We start from the raw sequence: 18,481 nt of genomic DNA, 5'->3' as shown, positions 1-18,481 counted from the left end.
TGTTATATTTTCTTATTTTATAAAAATAATAAAATAATTAGTAGAATAATAAAGAATTAATTAGTAGTAATATATATATATCTAAAAAAAATGATATAGTTTTCAATTAATTGACACTTACAAATTACTATTTATAGAAGTCTAAGTTAAGTCAAACTCTACCACCAATAAAGTTATTATTGATTTGTAATTCTTTGAAATCCTGTAAAAAAAAATAATAATAATTATTGGTGGCTCACAATTATCCTGGATAAAATAGGAATGCAAAATAGAAAGACATTGCTTTCACGAGAAAACTTTATTTTCGCGTGTTTTGGGCAGGTAAAGTTTTGGGGAAAATAACGGGTTGCAATAATTTAAAATTTTGAGAATGTTTCATTTTCATTCTATCCAAACCCTAAAAAAGTTATAAAATTTTCATTTTCCTTTATTTTCTAGTTGATTCTAGCTAACCATACTGAGCCTAAAAGAATAGATTCCACTATTCTAAGGTATTTTAGTAATTAAGTTACACTTAAATTTCAAATTAGTATCAAACAATTTCTCAATTTACACTACTTGAATAAATTTTACTTAAACCAACTTAGTGTTTAATTATCTATAAAATTAAGTGATTATTCAATTATAAATTTTACTTAAAATGTGATAAAATTCTAATTGATGCAGACTTACAACATTTTTACATTTGAGGTTGTATTTGACAATTCAGTACAACACAAATTTTGAATAAATCAACTGCCTTTATTAAGATTTACACACCACTTAAATAAATTTCAGTTAAAATTAAAACTTTACTTATTACATAATATCATAATAAGGACTTCAATTCCAGGAAGTATAAAAAAATTATCAACATTTGAAATTTAAGAATTTCAAATTCATTATTTAGAATTTTCCATTTTATCAAACAAAACCTAAAAAAAATTCTAAATAATGAATTTGAAATTCTTAAATTTCAAATGTTGATAATTTTTTAAAAGAAAATAAAGGAAATGAAAAATATTTGAACGAAGTTTGGTTAGCGGAAAATTTTAAAAGAAAATTACTTTTCATAACCACCTAATATCTTCATTAAAATTTTCTATAAAAACACACATTAAAATTTAATTACTTAATTTTTTTTATAAATTTATAATAATACCCTTTCTTTTATGGTAAGTTTCATGCTATTCAAACCATAAAATCACAATTGCTTATAATTATTTGAATAAAATTTCATACTAAAGAAGATGAAAAATTTTCTTTCATTGACTTCACTTTCTTTTCCTTTCGATTTCAAGGATTATTTTTAATCAAACCAAACAAATTTTCTGACAAATAAACCTATTAAAATTCACACTGACATGACAAATTTAATAAAAAAAAATGTCTATATAAATTGGACATTTCTTTCATACATGTTTGGACACAAATTACAGCTTGCAAATAAAGACTCCTGAGTACAGCCACAGTGGCTTTGATTGCAATTTCCCTATAAATTCCATATTTTTTCCCTCCAAAAAGAGAAAAAAATCACAGCTAATCATCCATCTGTAATGTGTATCCCATTCCCTAATTAGCCCCACCGATACTCCCATTTTTATAAATCCAAACACGCCCTTAAAAACCCCAAACCCTCCCTTAACACATCCGCATTTTTTTCCCCATTCTTCACACATATCAGCGAGAAGAGAGAGGAAGAGAGAGAGAGTACGAGAGCGCCACCACCACCTCTACAACTTCCACTATCAGTTACCACACCAAAAACCCTAACTGTCTCCCATGGATCCCGAGGCAGCTCAGCTCCAGCAAGCCCAACTCGCGGCGATTCTCGGCCCGGACCCCGCCGCTTTCGAAACCCTAATCTCTCACCTCATGTCCTCCTCCAACGAGGTTCGATCACAGGCCGAAATCTTCTTCAACCTCTGCAAACAGACCGATCCGAACTCGCTCGCTCTCAAACTCGCCCAACTCCTCCAGTCTTCGCCTCAGGTCGAAGGCCGAGCCATGTCGGCGATTTTACTCAGAAAGCAGTTAACTCGGGACGACTCGTACATATGGCCTCGATTGTCGCCCGCGACTCAGTCCTCGCTCAAATCGATCTTGCTTTCTTGCGTCCAACGTGAGGAATCGAAGTCGATAATCAAGAAGCTATGCGACACCGTGTCGGAGCTCGCGTCGGGGATTATGCCCGATAACGGGTGGCCGGAGCTCTTGCCGTTCATGTTCCAGTGCGTGTCGTCCGATTCGCCGAAACTCCAAGAATCGGCATTCTTGATCTTCGCTCAGTTGTCGCAGTACATCGGAGATACCCTGATTCCACACATAAAGCACCTTCACTCTGTGTTCTTCCAGTGCTTGAATTCGTCATCTAATTCGGATGTGAAGATTGCTGCGCTTAGCGCCGTGATTAATTTCATTCAGTGCCTGTCGAGTTCTAGCGATCGCGACCGGTTTCAAGATTTGTTGCCGGCGATGATTAAGACGTTGACTGAGGCGTTGAATTGCGGGCAGGAGGCGACGGCGCAGGAAGCGCTGGAATTGTTGATTGAATTGGCGGGGACGGAGCCCAGGTTCCTGAGGAGGCAATTGGTGGATGTGGTGGGGTCTATGTTGCAGATTGCGGAGGCAGAAACCCTAGAAGAGGGCACGAGACATCTTGCAGTTGAGTTTGTGATTACTCTTGCTGAAGCGAGAGATAGGGCACCTGGTATGATGAGGAAATTGCCTCAGTTTATCAGTAGGTTATTCGTCATTTTGATGAATATGCTTTTGGATATTGAGGATGATCCTGCGTGGCACAGCGCCGAGACTGAGGATGAGGACGCAGGCGAGTCGAGCAATTATAGTGTGGGGCAAGAGTGTTTGGATAGATTATCAATTGCTTTGGGTGGAAATACTATTGTTCCTGTTGCATCTGAGCAGTTGCCGGCATATTTGGCTGCTCCAGAATGGCAGAAGCACCATGCGGCTCTAATTGCTCTTGCCCAGATTGCAGAGGGATGCTCAAAGGTATAAAAACTATTCATTTTACATAATTTTTAAATTAAAAGATTATTTCTTAACTCAATATTGTGTTTATTGCTTTGTTTTGATGGAGATGCTGTTTTTCTATGAATATAACTGATGGTTCATGGTTCACCAATTGCTAACAGAAATTGGTGACACTTATATGTGCTTATATATTTTTTTTAATACTTGGTAGCTTAGCTGGATTGTAGTGTTACCAAATGTTTCGTTAATTGTTCCTTTTCCTGTTTTCGGAGATATCTAGTTCATCAATTTTACTTGGATAGCCTTTTGTTTGGCTGGCTTAAGTTGGCTTTATGTTTGTTAGAAAGTGGTGCATTACCTTCACTACTACTGAGTTTTCTTTATGCCCTTGTTGGTGTAGGTGATGATTAAAAATTTGGAGCAAGTAGTGAATATGGTTTTGAATTCATTTCAAGATCCTCACCCACGAGTGCGGTGGGCGGCCATTAATGCGATTGGACAATTGTCTACGGATTTGGGCCCCGATTTGCAAGTTCAGTACCATCAACGCGTGTTGCCAGCATTGGCTTTATCTATGGATGATTTCCAGAATCCTCGAGTTCAGGTTAGTAGGTTTTGTAGTCTATTTAGCTGTTTATAAATAAATTATGACTTGTCTTTGGTCCGGTGACCATTACATACAGCTTGTGTATATGCTCAGTCACTTGTGAATGGTTACATATATTTTTCAGTCATATTTAAAATTTATAATCATTAATATTGATTGGCTTGATTAGTTAGCTCAGTATAGATTTTATGCGCTTTGAAATTTGTATTATTTATATAATCAATTGAAAGGAGTATGTTTGTCCGCCAGAGTGAACGAAATGGGAGCAGGAAGTCATACCATGGCACAACAGTTTTAATTGACGGCCATGACGAAAAAGAAAGTAAAGAGATAAAAGGGGCCCTTCATATGAATCCGTTTCATCTTATAGTCATTGCAAAAGGAAATGAATTAAATATCTTAGGTTTTCAACTTTTCATTGTCTACATGGTAGTAGTTTTATCTTAATCAATACCCAAACTAGGACTTCCCAAAAAATTTCAGAAACATGACATTATTTTAGTAATGCGATTTGGATGAGGGCCATGTATTGGTGGTGGTCATAACTTCCCAAGTCTGAAAGTATGCGTTCGAGTCTTAGGGCTGTCAGTTCATAAAAATAACTTAGAAATGTCAGATCTGTACTCTTTCTTTCTACATCTTCTACTAACGCGAACTACACTAGATAATGGTCTTTTAACGATGATCTGGATGACCGAACTTGGTTACTATTGATTCATTGTAACCTTAATCATATTATTATAAGGACGCAAAGTTTGTAAATATGCTTATCTGGATTTTGACAAAGGAAGAACACAGGGAGTCGCTTTGTCTATTCTTAACTGCAGACTATAAATTTTAGGTAGCTTTTTTGTTTAAATGTTTTTACATGCATTATTCTTTTTGGGATCCAGTCACGAGCGAGACTGAGGACTTTTCTATATCCTTATCGTAGGGATTAATTAGCAGAATGCCTCTTGTTTTACTTTTTAAAATTTGAATTCTGGACTCCTTGCTGTTTATAATAACAAATTTTTTTGTTGGATGCTCTTTATTGTTTACGTTCTTACTGGAATGTGCGGGATAAGAATAATAGATCTTACGCTATCCTTGTGTTTTATGTAGTAATGGTTTTGTAGTTAAAGTGGAGGTAAAATGTTATTTTTTGTTGGCCTTAGACTGTTTGACATTCTGAAGGTCTAGGTTTTAAAGACATGCAACATGATAATGGTTATTTCTTGGGTGAAGAGAAACGCAAGATAGGTGGATGTATTGGCATTGCATAAAGGGTTTGGCAAGGGAGATTTGAGGCCTTCTTTTATCATTTTGAATGTGTAAATATGTATTGTCATAGTTTTATTTTTTTGCTAATAGCAGGCTTGATCTACAGATAAATTTCAGTGGTATGCCTTACTGATGTAATTTTTCTTTTGTTGATAATTTGTTTGTTTGGTCTTTCAACTGAACATTGCCGTTGTATCTCTTCCTATCTTCTGTAATTAAGTTCTTTCTTACAGAAAATATACCATGATCCATAAATTTAGGCATAATATCTACATATACTGAGATTGGATTGTTTTTGACCAAGATATTTGGATAGAATTCTACAGAATCGTAGTTTGAAGTATCTAACTCTCCTTTGTATTGCTTGGTCTTTCCTGCATCATTTTATAAACTTAACATATATAACTTTCTTTAGTATTGCTTGATTTTTGCCTTTATATTATAATGTAAGGTGTAATCGGTCTTATGACCGTGACGGCTTTCTCACATGCCATGCTGTGTGTTATTTATTTTATGTTATTTTTATTGAACACTCCTGGATTTTGGTATATATCATCGTTTCTCTCCATTAATGCAATTATGTTTCATGGAAGTACCTCAACATACAAGATTGAGTTTTTTGGATTACTTATCATTTACTTTGCAGCAAATGTTCATTCGTGGTTATCTATTTGTATTTCTACAGGCTCATGCTGCTTCAGCGGTGCTCAACTTCAGCGAGAATTGCACGTCAGATATTTTAACACCATATTTAGATGGAATAGTGAGCAAATTGCTTGTACTTCTACAGGTACAACAGTAGAATAATCAATACCTTTTTCGTGGAGCATAAGATTGAGCTACTACCTATACAGACTCAGTCATCATCTTGTTTTTGGGACCTAACAATTTTTTCTTGTTCAGAATGGGAAACAAATGGTGCAAGAAGGGTCCCTGACTGCTTTAGCATCAGTTGCTGACTCATCTCAGGTATATTTTTTTATTAATATTGTTAAATAGTTAACATTATGGTTTTGTTGTTATGAATGACCAAGTCTTAACACTTGGTGGATCAATATAGGAGCACTTCCAAAAATACTATGATGCTGTTATGCCGTACTTGAAAGCTATCTTGATTAATGCAACTGACAAGTCTAACCGCATGCTTCGTGCCAAAGCCATGGAGTGCATTAGTTTGGTTGGAATGGCTGTTGGAAAGGATAAGTTCAGGGATGATGCTAAGCAGGCAAGTTGCGATCTAACTCAACTCAATGACCCTATCAACTATTTGGAGTTGTTATATGAATCATGTTTTGCCTTTCTGCTCTATTAAGAGCTACATGTTATGATAGTTTTCCTTAATATTTCAGCCCATTTTAGTTTTTTGATCTTCTCCTTCCCTAGCATCATCCCCAATGTTAAAGGTGTGCCTAGGCTCCAAAAAAGCCGTAGGCTCGTCAAGGCTCAGCTAGAGCGCCTCATCCTACTACAGGCCAGGCCCCATTAATCAGGCTCGCATAAAGCCCCCAGGCTCACGCTTTTTTGCCTTGTATTTTGTAATCATTTATTCATATCATTTTCCTTTTTACTTAATGACCACTAAATTAAAAGGTTCTATATCATATGTCATATTGTTTAACCTTATGAAATATTTGGCAAATAAATTTATGGTTCACTACTTTCATTAACTGCAATTACTACTTGATTATGAATATATATTATGAATATTTCACATGGAATTTTGACATGACTTAATATTTAATTGGCTTTCTTATTCAAGGTTATGGAAGTGCTCATGTCGTTGCAAGGATCTCAAATGGAGAGCGATGATCCTACAACAAGTTACATGTTACAAGTATGTGGTTAATATTGAACTATAAGCAAGGGGAATATTCACAATATACCTCTTAATCTCTTATACGTTCAACCTCTTTGTATGGTAAAATTATAATTATGTTGTAGGCATGGGCCAGACTCTGCAAGTGCTTGGGACAGGACTTTCTACCTTATATGAATGTTGTCATGCCTCCTTTGCTTCAGTCCGCTCAACTTAAACCCGATGTGACCATTACATCCGCAGATTCAGATAATGAAATTGATGAATCAGATGATGAAAGGTGCGTCTTCTTTCTTGAAGTTCCATTTCATATTTGGACAGTAAAAGAAGATTTGAAAATATAGATAGCTTGTATATCATTTTTTTAGCAAGTTCATGGCAATGTGGTTTAAAGTTATTCCCTGATAGTGATTTTGTTGAACTTGAAACATGTAGTACTTTACCTAGATATTAGTATTTGGTACTGTTGCAGTCTTAAAATATACTTGCATCCAAGGTCAAACTATGGAACAGCCGTTGTGCAACAGTTCCATTAACCTGTACTAACAGATGTTGTGGTTGTATTGAATTTCAAAGGTGTAACAATGGTTGTGGTCGTTTTACTCTTCAAAACAAAAAAATCTAAAGGATCTAACCTTAGATCTTGAGCTAAGACTTGATTTTATGGTTATACACTTGAATATCAAGTTTCAACCTTGTTCAATTTTTATTTGTATTTTGTTTGAGTTTTTTTACTTGGATTGCTTGAAGATATATCTATCTACACCAACCCACATTAGACCTATATACATACGCACACCCTTTCATTATATAATTGTTCGACATTGAGACAAGAATGTTTAAATATGATTTTTGGGCAGCTTCAACAATTTTCATCCTTAAGGTTCCTTGGATTGGAGGATTTCAAATGAATGGATTTAGGATTCAATTAAGCAAGAAATATAGCTTGATGGATTTGATAGGATTCAAGTGAATGGATTTGAGAGAATTCTATGTGTGGATTTTGAAGAACAAGGTGTAACGGAGTTATTTGAAATCCATGCTGTCAAGGATCAAGTTACCCAATGATTGTAATAAAATATTTATCCTATAGGCTATAACTCTAATCTAACATCATCTTGAGCTTTTTAATCCAACTTCAATATCCTACCTTTTATGTGAATCAAGTTCCTTGATTTCAGATACGTATATTCATTTATATTTAAGATTATAAAAGAAGTGAATGGTAAAAATTAGCAAGCGACTTGAAAACTAAGATGAAATCCACCAACGTTCTTATATGATACTAATGAATTGGAAACCATCTCATTAAAAAATTGATCTATAATCCAAATATATGGGTGACAGGTGTTAAAACGTGCATCACTATTATTCAGGGAGTTGTGCAACCAATAGAAAGGCTGTGAATCTGCTTTGCAAGTGTAAAGTCCTTTATACCCTGTGTCCGCTTGACTGCAAGTCTGCAACAACTTGAAACCGTGTGTGCAATGCATCATTTATTTTGGGAGGTGTGCAACCAAAAAGAAAGAAAAAAATGTCTTATCTATTTGCTTTCAATATATAAACTGTGCATCACTGCGACAACAATATGAAACCATGCTTGCACTTGGGTATAAGCATGCATGCATTATCACGTGTATGCATCTAATATCATCTGTATGCTTGGTAAATACATGTATTCATCGGACTTTCTTTTTGTTTAAAATGCATCATTTCTTGTCATTGGAACTTGGATGTTCCTTGTAAGCAAGGTCCAGTTGTCTTGAGCCTTCTTTTTCCTGTGCTTGTCCTCATTGTCTTTGTTAGGTATAATAATCCCTCCTTTCATATCCTCTTTCAGGGAAACTACCAACTTGAACCGAACAATTTTGTTGGCTTGAGTGGGATACATTAATTTTTTATTTTTGGTTAGCTTTGGTAAGCAATTTCTTTGGTTTTCAGTTACAAAAGGCTTGTGATTCTTCTTCTCATCCTTCTCCTTCTCCTCATACATATATACCAGAAAATCAGACCCACACTTCTTTGGCCATCAAGAAAATATGATATACGTACAGGGTCGTCCTCTCCACCATAAATGATCTAAGCCCTGCATTGACAACCATCTAAATGAGATGATTGAAGTTCATCTACGTACTCCCCTTCAACGCCCTATGAAGTATGAAGTCAAGTCACATACTCAATCCATCAAAAACTCTCTCTCTCACAACCCAACTCTCTCCGCTCTCTACACCAGTAGCTCACATGAAACCCCAAAACAACTTATCCAAAACAAAACAAAAGATTAAATCCCTTATTAATTTCCAAACTTTGTTTATTTAAAGAAGGAGAAAGAGTATGGAAGGTAGCTAGAAACCAAACAAAGCAAGCAATTAAAACGTTTCCAAATTTTGTTTGTTATAAAGGTGGAAAAACAGTATCGAAGCTAGAAACCAAACAAACAAACAAAGCAATTAAAATTGTAGTAGTGTACCGTGATTTGTAAATGGCCAAATGAGCTAGCAACATGGTTCCAAAGATGAATTGGTATGTGGTAAGAATGGAGGTTGACATACCATTGGTAGTCGCGAGTTCGTTGAATATGTTGACAGTCACACAAAACATCGTTGCAAGCAACATGAGAAGAAAGAACACGATGTTTTGTGTGGTTGTCAACATATTCAACAAACCTGACTCCTTTGCACATCAAGGTTATAATTTTTCATCATCGTTAACTTTCAAAATTTGATCCATTGCTTTTGTCACATTCGGAATCAGCCTAGGCTGTCTCATATCTTTCTTAAATCTCTAATAGGATGACTTGTTCTGTGTTGCCAAGATACTATTTAAGCACATCCCCCACTTCAGTTGTTTGGTTTTTATTGTTTGAAATTCTTTGAGAGGTGATGTTATTGGTTCCCATACCATCAATTGGTGATTGGTTTATTTAAATAATATTCTCCTACTTTATTTATTTATTAAAATCTTTTCAATTGAGCTTTAATTCTTTTCCTCAGTAAAATTTTACAGTAGATGGGTTAGTTCAGAAAAACGACTAGTGTGTGATAGCCATTCATATAAGCAACCACTTGAATTAATCTTCATGTTTAACTGATGATGTATTTTATTTAATTTCATTTCCTTGGCTGACTATCGTGTGCCACTATCAGATTCTGCAATGTTCCTCTGCATTTATATCTGTTCTCCTCTCCTCAAGTTTTCTGGTCAAGATTTGTGTGTTCTTTCTATATCATACGTAAATTATCTTGTTTATGCGTGATGTTCATCGTCGTCCATTGTGGAAAAACCATGACAAGAAAGTCTTCTGGTATAATAGAGAAGCAATTACATGATGTCTTATATCCACCTTGCTCCGATATTTGACTGTCTTATCCCTTATAGTCTCATTGAAGTATCAACATCCTTTACACCAAACATATGTTTTTTTTTTTTTTGAGTCATTAGACTCTAATTGGACCTCTTGGGGAACTGAACAAAATTTTTTCTTCTAAATTCTTTTGTACCATTCACCATATATTAAATTTGTGAAATGGGGAGAGCGAGTTCAATCTTGCCATAATATGTGAGATATGGGGAGAAGAAATTCTGGTTTTCATAACATAATGACAGAGACGTCGTTTTTGATTTTTTTTTTTGCCTATTTATGGCTTATGGTTTTTGTTTGGGGATTGAATCTCTCTGTCTTCCTCTCAAATTATATATTTGCAGCCCCCTGGTTCTTGACATCCACCACCAGGGGCGAGACTGATACTTGATTTTGATGTTTATTTCTTGCTAAACTGCATTCACTTGGCATTATATTAGGGACTATCAGGGAAACACTTATTAATTTCTTACTCTAAGCTAGATGATGGGGTTTCTTCTATTAAGGGTGATATCTCACATTTACTAGAGGGTCTCCGTGAAGCTCATTCCATGATTTTGAAGAATTTGATTGTTGATATAGGGATTTTTATATCTTAGCTTTATTTGTATTGCAGCATGGAGACCATCACTCTTGGGGATAAAAGAATAGGAATCAAGACTAGTGTCCTAGAGGAGAAAGCTACAGCTTGTAACATGTTATGTTGCTATGCTGACGAGTTGAAGGAAGGTTTCTATCCATGGATTGATCAGGTTGGATTTGAGGCAATATTTATTTATTTATTTATTTTAATTTTAAGGATGTCTACAATAGTGTGATTGATAAAGTGCTATTCATATTTGAGCAGGTTGCCCCAACTTTAGTTCCGTTGCTGAAGTTTTATTTCCATGAAGAAGTTAGGAAAGCAGCTGTTTCAGGTATGATCTCAGTTACGTTGCCTTAATTTTTTTTCTTTTCTTGATACTGTTTGAAATCTACTGACTATCTTAATGGGAAATGTTGATTTTCTGTTTATAGCTATGCCAGAGCTATTGCGCTCAGCAAAATTGGCAGTAGAGAAAGGGCTTGCTCAAGGTCGTAATGAGTCTTATATTAAGCAATTGTCAGACTACATAATTCCGGCTTTGGTAGAAGCTTTACATAAGGTGGTTGCAGTTTTTGTTACTAAATAATTTCATCCTATGCTGTGATGAGAATCTTCACGGGTGCATGATGCTTATTGGTCAGATAGTGATATATATTTTGATTGCAATTTCCTTGCAGGAACCAGATACGGAAATATGTGCAAACATGTTGGATGCATTGAATGAATGCCTGCAGGTTTGTCAGTTATTGCAATGAGTTAGACTATGTAATTTTCACATGTTGGGAGTAATCTCCCCCCCACCAAAAAAAAAAAATAAAATAAAGTGAGAACAACAATTTTGCCAGGTGGTTAATGTTGGTTGATATTATTAGATGACCAAAATATGTAAATTTTACTACAAATTCCATGGTTTGTCTGCTGCGGTTGATGATAGAAGAGGGGAGACTCCTATTGTAATTTATGATGAATTTAATTACCAAAAGAAGATTTTAGTTTTAGATATCACAATGCTAAAAATTCTTTCATTCGAATCTTACCTTTTCTCCTCTAAATAAATGTGCATTTTTCACCCTTTTCAGAGAGTAGGGACATCAACTCAGGGTTCTAAACTTCTATTCCTTCAGATGAATCCATCTAAACTTACCAAAACCATATTCCCGACTGCTTTTCCTGAAAAAACTGATACCATCTGATTGCGTCAGTATTTTTATTTTTGTTTTGTCAAGATAAATGAGGACAAATACACACATACAAATTTTTTCCTAGCTGGTGGTTTAAAATTATTTTTGATGAACCTTTTTAAAGTTTCAAAACTGTAGAATCTATACTGTCTTTTTACCCTTTAGTTTTTCAAAACGAAACTTAGCCAACATAAGCTGCTTAGTTATTAAGTTGATACCTTTCATGCTTGCTTTGTTAAATTTTACTGGGTTGAGCTTGAATGAAGATGGACAAATCTGAGAAAAACCTGAGGGGGGACTGGTCATACCTAGCTGAAGAATACATCTATTATTTTCTTCGGTTGTTAATTTACATCTGTAAAAGTTGCTGCTGATAACCATTGATCAAGTCTTAGGATTTATTTGAATTTCTTGGTTAAACTAATTTGTAGTTTGTGAACTCTGCTTTCAGATCTCTGGACCTCTTCTGGACGAAAGCCAGGTCAGAAGCATTGTCGATGAGATAAAGCAGGTGATAACAGCCAGTTCAAGTAGAAAAAGAGAGAGAGCAGAGAGGGCCAAAACTGAAGATTTTGATGCAGATGAGGGGGAATTGCTTAAAGAGGAAAATGAGCAAGAAGAAGAAGTTTTTGACCAAGTTCGTTTCAGTAACTGCTTTTGAGTGTCACATACAAGTGAACATGGTTTTACGCTTGTAATTTTAGTTTATTCTCTATGTTTTGCCTCACAAATTATTTTCTACATTCAGGTTGGCGAAATCCTGGGAACTTTGATTAAAACATTTAAAGCCTCTTTCTTGCCATTCTTTGATGAGCTATCATCTTATTTAACACCTATGTGGGTAAGTTTTGCCACAAATTACTTCTTGTTGGTACTTGAAGTTTGGTTTATTCATTTTTGTGGTGCCTTATCTTGCTTTTATAGTTATGCTAATTTTATGTGTAGTTGATTCTCTTTATGATATCCGCTCAATCTTTTAATTCTGATCTCATTGACCTGTCAATGTTGAATTTTATGCAAGCTGCTCTTTTGGCATTGTGCTTCATTTTATTTTATAAGTGCTTACTGTTTTAATGCAGGGTAAGGACAAGACACCTGAAGAGAGGAGGATTGCAATTTGCATATTTGATGATGTTGCAGAGCAGTGTCGTGAAACAGCTCTGAAGTAAGTATACGCCTGAAAATATCTATTTACGAGCATGCCATAAAATGAACCTAGCTACTTGGGCTCAATTCCTGTTCTATTCGTTTAGAAGCTTGTTTTAGATCAGTTATTGAGACAAATGAGCCCGACTTGATCATATTCTGAAACTCGTTTTTTGATGAGCTTCCTTTAGTTCAATCATAAACTAAGAAGCATTAGTATATAAAAAAAGACTATGCGATTGGAAACTTTGTGGCTTATTCAATATTTGCCTTGGGAGAAACAAGCTAATGATCATGTATTAGAGATCATTAATTATCTAGGAAGTACGGATAATAACACGAGACAAGGCTACGACACCATTATTGACATGGCCATTTGAAAAATGTCAAAAAAATAAGACATGGAATATGGCAGTAATACGTCAAAAAATTATAATAAAATATATTATTGTATACATACGTATATATTTACTCATTTTCTCCACGTTATCATGAACGAAAACACTAATTTGGAGCTTAGAGCTAGATGTTTGTCTTAAATTTTATATTAGTATTTTTAATTAATCCATACTATATTTTAAAATTGCATTGGAATCACATTCTTCTAAGAAGAATAATTACAAAATTACCTTGCTGTTAGTCCCAAACGTGCCTTTGCCATGTCCCACCTGGGGAAAAAGTTCAAATTCCAGGACACATCTCACCATGTTCTACAAGTATCAGTGTGTCCGACACGATTAATTTATTGCTTCTTTTGGGGTGGGTGCTGACTGCTGATGTAATTTATGGCTATTCGTGCAATTTAATTGTTCATTTTTCCTTCATGTTTGGACCAGATATTATGATACATATCTTCCTTTCCTTTTGGAAGCCTGCAATGACGATAACCCTGATGTTCGACAGGTATGCACAAAAATAGTAATGTTAGATTTCATGCCTCTGATTACTTTTCTTAGTGATGGCATCTGAACTATATGATCATTATTTGCAGGCGGCTGTATATGGACTTGGTGTTTGTGCAGAATTTGGGGGTTCGGTTATTAAACCTTTGGTTGGAGGTAGGATCTATTTACATGTAATTGGGCTTTGATTTCTTTCTATATTGTATTTGGGTTTGGGGGTTTGGTTTGAATTAACTGTTTTCTGATGCCCTTTTTTCAGAGGCTCTTTCAAGGCTAAACGTTGTAATTAGGCATCCTAATGCCCAGCAACCTGATAACTTAATGGCATATGATAATGCCGTTTCTGCTCTGGGGAAAATATGTCAGTTTCATCGCGATAGTATTGATTCAGTTCAGGTAGTTCCAGTTTTCTGTTCATTATAATATGTTGTATTTATGATCGCTGCTGTGCACGATATGTAAAAGTCAAAGGCAGTAAGAGTAGGAATTATCACCTTATGATTCAACGGTGGCCCAGAAGACCTTGCTTGCAAATACATATTTATCTGCCGCACACCAAAAGTTAGGAATTACGGTTTTGTTGATTTGAGTGGGGTTGAATTTAAATTAACTAAATTTGGTGTACAAATGTGGATCACATTCATTCTTTGATGCATGCTTATTGATCTTGTTGGAACTAGGTTATGTGATATTAAAACACACTGCAGTTTTTGGTTCCAAATTTTGGTGAGGTCTTCAGATCTAATCGAGGTTGAATTTAGATTTAAAATTACGCATGTGATTTAAAAATTCAATGATACACGGAATAAAAAATTGAAAAATATGTGCTGTTCAAAGCAGGGAATAAATTCTTCAATTTTTTGAAGTTCATATCCAAGCATGAAGGCTGAAGTATACAGTATTATGATTCTCCAACAATTTATTTTGACCATTCAACCTGAACCTTTTGTGCAGAAAATGTTTTATTGTACTTCTGTGATGTGATGTTAGCCACTCTGCAGCTTTATGTTACCAAGAACTTGATATCTGATCTGTTAGGCATTCAAAATCATTATTACACAAACAAAAGCATGTAACTAGAAACTGCAGCTCTAAGAAGGAAGCCCATGTAATTTTTGTTATCGACTCCTTTGTTTTCGCAAGAAAACAGAATGCATTAGATGCTGCTGTAGTCGACGGTGTGCTGATCCTGTTTCCTACAGGGTTTTATTCTAGTAGAGTTTTCTTTACATAAGATAGTTTGTTTTAATGGATCCAATTTTTATTTTTAAATTTGGAGTGGATTCTTGTGCTCGTACTTTTTACATACTTGTAGATTCTGGCAGGGTTGTCTCTTGCTTTATATATGTTCCATAAAATTCTTCCTTCATCTGATATTAGAAATGGCTTCAGTTGTCGTCTACAATTTTTTTAAGTATCTTTTGTTGGCATTTTTTCAACCTGGCTGCTGTTATTTTTTGTCAGGTTATTCCTGCCTGGTTAGGCTGCTTGCCAATAAAAGGAGATCTGATTGAGGCCAAGGTTGTTCATGAACTGCTTTGTTCAATGGTTGAAAGGTAGGGCCTTCAGTTATAGCTTTATCTTTTTAAGCACTCTTCTTCGTCTGTTTTGATTTGTCCTTCTGCAGTGTGCTTGCACCCTACTACTTTGACTTGGTTTTTTTTACAGGTCAGATAGAGAACTTCTGGGTCCTAACAACCAGTATCTTCCAAAAATTGTGGCAGTATTTGCCGAGGTGAGTGTTTTTTATTTTGGGTTTTGGGGGCGGGATGTCGCATTCCAGTAATTTAGCTTTGTCATCATATTACTATTTTTTTCAGGCATTATGAGCGGGTGTTTAGTTTGTTTCTCAAATTCAATTTAAAGAAAAAAACAAAATTATTTATTAGTAGTGGTGATTTTTAAAAATACTTCTCAATCTTTAACAATTAATCACAAAAGTTACAATCCTTCTCAAAATTGGCCTAACAATTGGTTACAGTGGGAATTTATCAACAATTGACTTCGAACTACTCAATAACCTTGTGGGGTTTGTGTATGCTATTGGAAATTTTTTTATTTGTAGTTAAGCACACATATCGGTGCAGTTTACGTACTAACAGCAAGTTTTTTGTTTATTGATGGGAACTAACTGTTGCTATAGGTTCTATGTGCCGGTAAGGATCTTGCCACAGAACAAACTGCAAGTCGAATGATTAATCTTTTGAGGCAACTTCAACAGACACTACCACCATCGACCCTGGCTTCAACTTGGTCATCATTGCAGCCCCAGCAGCAGCTTGCATTACAGTCCATCCTCTCATCATAGTATTGTTGGTGACTAGATACATCCGCTGTTCATTGGGACGTTGCTTTGTCCGGTCAGTTTGTGTCAGTCATATATTTGTTACCCCATTCTTTCCCATAAGATGTTCCCGCAATTCATTTTGCAGCAACTAGGTGTCGTCGGTTGTGTGGTTGAGTGTGAATGTCATTGCAATTGAAATGAAACCCCTTGTGTAGAATGTGTATACTAAAGAGTGTTATTCAATGGTGGGTGGGGGTACTGCATCCATAAGGAGGGTCAGTAATTGTGGTTTGTGAGGTGGTCGTCGGTTGTCGGTCAGTCAGTCGTCGTGTGAGGTTTGAAGGTTTCCGGTGAGGCAATTCTTGTCGCAGTTTTGGTCGGTCATGTTTCTGTTAGCGATTTTGATAATACTAAAAAAACTAAATCATAAACGGTGGTTTTATTTATTATATCTTGATGGTCGATATGATTGGATTTTTGGTATTTCCATACAGAGATTTTATACTTGTTGGTTCCGTTCCTATTAATTTTATATTTATTTTTTATCACCAGTTGGTAAATGTGATTCTCTTATAGGGCAATATATAAATTTCTGAAACGTGCTCAAAGTTGGTGTTGATACAGCTTCCGTTAAGTCCTAAATCTTAATATCATTACACGGATTTCTTGACGATAAAATAGGGACTGCTGGTGATGTTGAGCTTGTGCGCTTTCCTTATCATATTTTGTGCCTAGCTTTGAGGGATGCTCTTGAATGACACACTAGTTTGTTCTTTTTCGTTTGCTTGCCAGGTTTTAAAAAAACAAGTGTTGGTGATTGGCCGTGTCCATATAGTCCCAAATCATGTAAAGAAGTATAGTACCAAATCATGTAAACTTCTTTAGAGGAAATTCTGAAAGAGTCCTGAGATCTTCGTATTAAATAATCGTATTTAACTTTTTTCGGACGAGAGACTTTTTATGGACAAGAGTCATGTGACGTGACGAGAGTGGATCAAAAATTAGCATTTGTAGCAATGTTTGCCTAATGAATATGTTTTTATTTTTAACACTATAATTCAAAAGTCAGTTTGACTTTGTGGTATGTGGGTGAATTATTTCTTTGTTGAAACTAATGGATAAAAAGTTGGCATTTGCATCAATGTTTGCCCAATGATGAGGTTTTTATTTTTGACATTCGAATTCAAAAATCAGTTGTGGGTGCTAAGAATGGTCATTGGTAGTTGTTCTGATCTTATATTGCGGATAGGGACAACATAGATAAGTTGATAATGATTGAAATCGATATAATTTTACATGAAGTTTGGTAGTTTATGGCAGTGGAGATTCGATTAAAAGGAGCATGCACCATAAGATTCTACTAGTTATACCTAATACATCCTACAAACCTACAATTATATATATATATATATATATATATATATATATTGAGAAATATAAAAAAGCAAAAAGAGGTTGACGGCATTGAGGGGATTTATCTGGATGGAAGTATGGCATGTATCCAAGTGTCAGGCCTGATTCACTCCAAAACAACATTTCAGAATATAAAAAACAAGTTGTCCGGCCTTCTTCGTGTGGGCAACTCTGTTTTTAAGTTGACCAAGTGAAACCCTACTAAACCTATAACAGCAATAAGAAATTGCACACGACTCAATTTGACTTTTGTCACACTTAAATATATTCATTGGGGGCTATCCTTGTCTATAGCGAAATGACTTGCATGCCCCCCTCTGCTTTGGTCCTTTGCTTCAAATTCCTTCAATTCTATGTATGGTAAATTGAAACTCAAAATGACTATGTTTTCACACTAATTTACTATTTGGTTCTCATAAATTAGTTGTGTCTTTTACTTTGTTGGAGAGTGCTTACAATCTTAAATATGGATCATGATAACTTAGTGTACGAGGCTCCTGTTATTACTGAGTTCGGAGAGAGTCAGATCTACGCAATCATACTTCTGTATGAAGAAATTTTCGATTTCAAACTCGTGACCTTCATGCCTCGAGGAAGTAAAGTTATCATTGTTTCTAGACCCGAGACAAGTAAAAATAAAAGAAGTTGCATTGATCATAACTCAGCACTCCAAAATTTAGGGCGAAATTAGACATTTAACTAACTATGAAAAGCTTGGCACACAAACATGTATATGTCACAGAAATGAACATTTTGGAGTGACCAGCCATGAACATTGAGAAATCAGTCAACCATAAAGAAGGAACAAATTCAACTTGACAACCAGACAAGCAAAAAAAGACGAGGCACCCCACTATCTTGAGACCCCTATAAAACCCTCCTTTATCTTGCCTTTTCCAACCCAAAACCTTCTCTCATTTCCCTCACACACAACTCTTCTCCTACA

The 18,481-nt window shown here is 35.3% G+C and overlaps 1 protein-coding gene across 1 annotated transcript; it reads left to right on the top strand.

The window, feature by feature from the left end:
- Nucleotides 1-1,615: 1,615 nt before the first annotated feature.
- Nucleotides 1,616-16,571, top strand: LOC132271419 (uncharacterized). The gene is made up of 20 exons (XM_059772790.1): nucleotides 1,616-2,991; nucleotides 3,374-3,577; nucleotides 5,529-5,633; nucleotides 5,747-5,812; nucleotides 5,904-6,068; nucleotides 6,603-6,677; nucleotides 6,785-6,939; nucleotides 10,637-10,772; nucleotides 10,868-10,937; nucleotides 11,038-11,165; nucleotides 11,284-11,340; nucleotides 12,239-12,424; nucleotides 12,536-12,628; nucleotides 12,867-12,952; nucleotides 13,770-13,836; nucleotides 13,925-13,991; nucleotides 14,095-14,231; nucleotides 15,300-15,391; nucleotides 15,504-15,570; nucleotides 15,979-16,571. The coding sequence occupies exons 1-20, from the start codon at nucleotides 1,762-1,764 to the stop codon at nucleotides 16,141-16,143; spliced, it is 3,351 nt and encodes a 1,116-aa protein (XP_059628773.1). The 5' UTR covers nucleotides 1,616-1,761; the 3' UTR covers nucleotides 16,144-16,571.
- Nucleotides 16,572-18,481: the final 1,910 nt, after the last annotated feature.

The sequence above is a fragment of the Cornus florida genome, unplaced genomic scaffold, assembly GCF_030987335.1.
Source record: "Cornus florida cultivar Cherokee Brave unplaced genomic scaffold, ASM3098733v1 CherokeeBrave_3.0.0_Hap2_Chr08, whole genome shotgun sequence".
Lineage (NCBI taxonomy): Eukaryota > Viridiplantae > Streptophyta > Magnoliopsida > Cornales > Cornaceae > Cornus > Cornus florida.
Note: the sequence above shows the minus strand (reverse complement) of the source record. Positions and strands in the feature narration are given on the sequence as shown.